Source organism: Vicia villosa, linkage group LG4 (assembly GCF_029867415.1).
Source record: "Vicia villosa cultivar HV-30 ecotype Madison, WI linkage group LG4, Vvil1.0, whole genome shotgun sequence".
NCBI classification, from domain to species: domain Eukaryota; kingdom Viridiplantae; phylum Streptophyta; class Magnoliopsida; order Fabales; family Fabaceae; genus Vicia; species Vicia villosa.
Window position 1 is genome coordinate 35,286,866 of NC_081183.1, and position 6,246 is coordinate 35,293,111.

At 34.8% G+C, this 6,246-nt stretch overlaps 1 protein-coding gene across 1 annotated transcript; it reads right to left on the bottom strand.

The window, feature by feature from the left end:
• Positions 1–308: 308 nt before the first annotated feature.
• On the bottom strand, positions 309–1,487 carry LOC131597041 (F-box/kelch-repeat protein At3g23880-like). The gene has a single exon (XM_058869762.1). It carries the CDS (start codon positions 1,485–1,487, stop codon positions 309–311), a length of 1,179 nt encoding a protein of 392 aa, XP_058725745.1.
• Between the last annotated feature and the right edge of the window lie 4,759 nt (positions 1,488–6,246).

The following is a 6,246-nucleotide window of genomic DNA, read 5'->3' on the forward strand; positions in this document are numbered from 1 at the left end:
GTTTAACTGACAAAACATGCTCAGTAAAATGAAATCTTAGTTCATAAATCAGTATGGAGTACGGATGTACTTGAATTGAACAATATTAATTAGCGAAAACATGTTCATGCACAAATAATTGAGTTCTAAATAAGATAACAGGATCATCCGATTTATTCAACATACCAATTGTAACAATGTTTCGAAGAAAATGAAATTAATACACCTTATAATAAATAATAGTCCTTTGATAATCATTCAGAAATACAATCAAACTAAAACTATGTTAACATGAACTTAAACAAGTAAATCATTGCAGGAACTTACTTTCAAATATACGTTGAAAGCAAACTTTCAACGCAATGGTTGACATTAAACCAACGTAAGCGTAAGCTATTTGTAACTGTAGCTTGCCTAACTACTCTACTTTCTCTCCAATTATAGCAAATTAGTTGGTTAAGATTGTGTGCCAATAAGAGCATATCTCCATTCTCAAAAACATGCAATGGCAACAAACTAACAACTCTATGGTCATCAGTATGAAGTATATTATGATAATCAAATTTAAGCAATTTCGTCCAAGACTCTTGGACTCCGAATTCCTTCATCTGCCATATAACAAAATTACACTCAATGGAATAGTGAGAAAAACAAAGACATTCCATCAACACGCAAACAATTGGTGCAGCAACCGGCACTTGATAAAAACCATGGGGGAACTGAAATTGTGTGTAGGTCTCTATTCCCAAATCAAGAGAGATAATCACAAATTGTTGAACACTAAGATCTGTATAACGATAATGATAATAAGAGCGGCGGATACCTCGAAGGGCAAACCAATTAAGACTGTTATTCAAATAGACACCAGTATTTGTATGGATGCTAGTATAGTTATAAGGATACGTAGGAAAACTTTGAATACTTTTCCAAACATTATCACCCAAAGTGAGAACTGCGACCTTATTGGGACGGAAAGCCACCACCTTATATTTGTGGGTTAAATTATCATAACCAAATGAGAAGTTAAACCTGGGTTTTGAATCATGGTGAAAAGAGGCTAGTTTTTGAGACAACCGCCTGGTTGCTGGGTTCCATAGATAGAATTCAGTCTCGCGAGTACTAACCAAACAGGTCAATCCATTGCAGGTACCAATAATGTGAAAGATCCTTTTCATCAACTTGTATTTATTATCATTTGGGAAGAGATTGATGGAGGTATTCTCTAGCAAACTGCGTAGTATGGAAGGATTGTGTAGGGAGATTCTATTAGTGGTCACAACGGTTGGCGGGAAAAACATGATGTTAAGGTTTCGTGAAGATTTGATGAAGTGCATTTTAACGAAGACTGGATCAGAGATGAGTGAGTTCCAAGACTTGTTGACACATTTGAATCGCAAAAGTGATTTCACTTTAAGCGAGGATAGTACCTCTGCAATAAGTTCTTCCAGCAAGGTTACCGGCGACGACGCAATGGTTTCACAATGGAGCTTTGCCGGAGAGATAATCATCAGGTGTGAACGTAAGGATGAAGGGTTCGGTAGAGTTCAAAGTTTGAACCCTTATGGTGGTGGCAAACCTAATAATCTGAGAATACAATTATGTATGGTATACTAGTACGTCACATATAGTGCTTTTTTTTTTGTGTAAGCAAGAATTATATTAGAGGGAGAACTAAGGGTTCTCCAACCTTGATACACAAAACCGGAACTAGTCCGACAAAAGGGATATTACAAACCAGTTACAATCACGATAAGAAAGACAACGGGTCTTTACATATAGTGCTTTTTATACACAATTAACCCTAACACTTTCAATGAATTATTTTAGTGAATTTACTTTGAATTTAATTTGGGACTAGTACCATCAACCAATCAAACAATGTAATTTAGTGATATGACATTTTTTAAAATTTTAAAATAATTTGTATTAATTAATGGTAAAAGTATCCAACTTAAATTCATAGGTAACAATTTGTATTAATTAATGTTATAAGTATCCAGCTTAAATTCATAGGTATCAGAATATTGGAGACACACAACTTTTAAAACAGAGTTAAATATATTTTTAGTTCCTATAAATATGACAATTTTCAATTTTAGTCCCTACAAAATTTTTCTTCAAACAATGTTCCTCACAATATTTTTCGTCTCTATTTTTGGTCTCTTCCGTTAGATTCCACTACCGAAGACTTATGTGGCATGCCACGTGTCACGTCACGCCAGTTAAAGTCAACATTAAAGAAAAAGACATAGAAATTGCGAGGGTTTTAATCCTCTGTCAAATAAATTAAAAAACAATAATTTTTTACAAGCATAATATTTTGTTTAAGTCACGTGTATTTGTTTTTTATAACTGAAAATTTAAATATGTTAGATTTTCTTGGTGATGGCAATGGAGTCATTGGCAGTTTCGAAGATATGAAATTAGGAGCAAGTCACTTCATGGAAAGTCTACTGGTTAGACTTTCCATTGTGATTAGCAATTGTTAATATTGGAGATAGGAATACTAGGATGAACCATAGAATGTGATAATCGTTTGCTTTAATTTTTCAAATTTTCTTTGTGAAGCAGCGATGAATGCTCTGAAGCTGCTTTAAAGTTAAAATAGATCTCTCTTTGCTAGTATATTATGAAAACAAAAAACAAAATAGTTAGCTCCTAGTTACTATTTCTATTGTATGTGATGGTCATACATTTGAAAGTTGAAATAACATTGAAAAAAAGAATACTGTTAACCATATAGAACTAAAATATTTTGTGTGGGGTGGATGATTTGTATGTGGAATCTGCATGTCAGACAAACATAATAACAACATTAGAAAGATCTCCTGCATGTCATAGCCTGGATGCTGATATTCAAAATAATTCTGCATTAGATTTGTTTTCTCCTTCAATGAAGGTACCTCAAGTGATAGCATTATACGTCAAGTGAAACATTTGTTTTCTCCTTCATCTCATATTCTGTATTTTATTTAAATTATTCCAATATTGTTTGAGTTATAAAAGAAGCTTAAGCAAGGTTATGAGCATTTTAAAAATAGATTTCTAAAATTAGTTTGCACTAGTTTGGTTTCCGATTTTGCTTTGTTCATTCAAATTGATGTTCTGTTCTGTTTATTTTACTTCAATTAAAGCTTACAAATTGAGGGTAACAATGATTTCCCTAACGATTTTCCTACCAATTATTTAATTAATTGCTTGTGAAAACTTAATGTTTTTAAGTTATTTAACGGGGGTTTTAAACCCCCGCAATCTCTCTATTTTTCTTTAGTGTTGACTTTATTGACATGACATAACATGTGGCGTGCCACATAAGCCTCCGTTAGTAGAATCTAACGGGAGGGACTAAAAATAGAGACGAAAAATATTGCGAGGACCATTGTTTGAAGAAATTTTTATATAAGGATTAAAATTGAAGTTTGCTATATTTATAGGGACCTCTAATATATTTAACCCTTTAAAAATGAAGGTCAGGAAAGATCTAAGAACCCGATTTTTTTACAAGATTGACTCTCTCAATCATTCCACTCTTTTCAACTTTATGATGATGTTTCTTCTGCTCCCCAAGACTAATTTCTTCAGTTAGTGTCTCTGTTTTCCATTATGATTTCTATCAGGATTGTTGATTGTTGTTTAGTTGTTTTTTTGGGTTTTTTCCGTTGTTATTGAGTTTTCGTTCCTATTTATATGGTTTCGGCTCTCCCTTCATTTTTCTGATCCTGCTCTGCTTCTGGTGCCAGAACCAGCTTAATTTTTATGTACCCTTAGTCGTGCATCAAGCGTTTAGTCAAGAGGTTGTTCCCCATCCATGAAAATTCACAGAAGTCTTGACAGAGGTAAGAGAAGAAGGTTCAACGACGACATGGTTGGGGGATCCCATGTGTATTTTTGGAACAATCAACAGAACAATAAAGAAGAAATGGAAGATCCCAACTTATGTGTTTGAGACGATGAAGATGTGCAAGAAACATTCAAGGTTAACGAACATGTCATTATAGGTAATTAAATTTCTTTCTGACAAACCTATATTTGGTGTGTTCCTACCAGATTAAAATAGTTGAACTAGAACCAAGTCTTTACCACATATTCACATGGATAATCCTTTGGATATCAAATATATCCTCAAAGGAAACCCGCAGATTTTCAAAAATACCCAGTTAGTTATAAATAGTGGGAAATGGATTGTGTTTCGCATGATATCTCTTTCAACCTCGTTCCTATTTGGGTCCAAATCAGGGGTATCCTTTAAAAATCATATTTAAATAAATGGGGACTAAGATGAGAGTAAAATTGGGAACTGTTTTAGAGACATAATTGTATAGCTACTACCCAAACAGAGTCACGCTCATCAAAGTTATAATCCTGCTTGACATAAAGCATATTGTCAAACCTGGGATGCACAGAGGCAGCATCAAAGATGGTACAACATGGCTTGACTTCAAATTCAAAAAAATACCTATATGCTCTATTTTAATTGTGGTGTCTATTATTTTTATTTTTTATTTTTATAAGCAAGAATCCATTGAAAGGAGAACCAAAATTCTCAAAGAAGAATACAACGAAACTTCCAAAAAAACGAAGAAACACGAACAAAAGCTCGAAAAGAAAAATTCCACACCAATTGCTCCCTAGGATAAGTAAAACAAAGGGTTTCTAGAGAACTCATAAAAGTTGCAATTGGATTGAACAATTTTCCCCATGCTAGCCCATTTCCACACCAAAGCTTTCGCTCTCCAAACCATATCCGAGACGTTCCAAAAAGCATTCCTGAAAACTTTCATTATTGCTTTTTCCTAAAAAAGAATGTACACTACAAAATGGACAAAATGGTAACTAACAAAGCCACCCTACCACTTTTCTATTTTCCATTCTCACTTATCTCTATTATTTCTTTTACTTCATTATATCCTCCCCCTTTTTCTATTCTCTGTGTTAGTTTATTTTGAAATGTAATAATTTAATATTTTTTATTTATTATCAATAAAAATTTATTTTATGAAATTGAATAATACTACATAGTCATTCAAACAACTAATTTTTTATCTTCTATCTCACTGTCAAATTATTACCTTTATTTAAAAATAAAATTCTTATTTTCATATGTCCATTATTTTAACTTAGAACCTAATTTTTTGTGTGGATTATTATCTTAACTTATATCCTAATTTTCATATTACAAATATCTTATTAGTGAAAAAAATTTAAATGGTTAATTTCCATTTTATAAATGCAATTTGGTCAAACTTCTTTACTTCACATTTTTCATCTCGTTCATAAAATACTACACCACAAATAATGCACTCGGGCGACAACACGAGTCTCTAACTAGTTATTAGCCACAATGAGAACTGATATTTACGAGTAGAACAGGTGGCCAGCAACGGTGAAGCTTGAATTCCGGGGCGGTTGAGAGGAAAAGGGTGGTTGTACCTACAAGGCACTCTGATGCCAAAGTAAGTGTTTGGACAACAAGGTACAACAGAAAAGTGAGAGATTTTTGGTAAGAAAGTGATTACCTTGCCCTCTAGGGTTAGAGGGCTATTTATAGGGCAGCTCTATGAAACAGACTCGACCTTTTGAGGGCCTACGCGTGGTTTTCGACCAGGAAACACGGATAAGTTACCGTTGCCGAGCACGAGGCTTCAACACCCCGATATCCGCTGCACGCTTCAACCGTGTCGGCCAACCGAGCATGTTACCCGGCTTAATCAATAATCCCCCTAGGTCCGCTTATCGGCTGCCCAGGAAGTATTGTTTTTGCCTCCCGCAGGAATCGAACCATGTACCTAGGGGTTAAGTACATATTCATAGTAATTCCTGCTACCACTTGACCATATGGTCAATTGGTAGCAGGAATTGCTATGAATATGTACTTAACCCCTAGGTACATGGTTCGATTCCTGCGGGAGGCAAAAACAATATTTCCTGGGCAGCCGATAAGCGGACCTAGGGGGATTATTGATTAAGCCGGTAACATGCTCGGTTGGCCGACACGGTTGAAGCGTGCAGCGGATATCGGGGTGTTACATTAAAAAGGCAGGCAATATTTTCAAGGATATAAATGGGTTTGGATTTCCATTTATCTTGCCCATCTTGATGCTTATGTTGATTCTTCTCCTTCTCGATCTGAAGTGCCTTCAATTCTTCTTGCCCCTTGGCCAAGTGAAAGATTATTTTCTGGAACTGGTTGTTCTGAGCCTGAAGATTTCTAACTGATTGCTCGAGATCCATGATGCTGAAATAAACAGCGGAAAGATGAGAGACCTG

Bases quoted from the DNA above. Each gene is read 5' to 3' on its own strand.
- LOC131597041 (XM_058869762.1), bottom strand. From the start codon at position 1,487: ATGATTATCTCTCCGGCAAAGCTCCATTGTGAAACCATTGCGTCGTCG.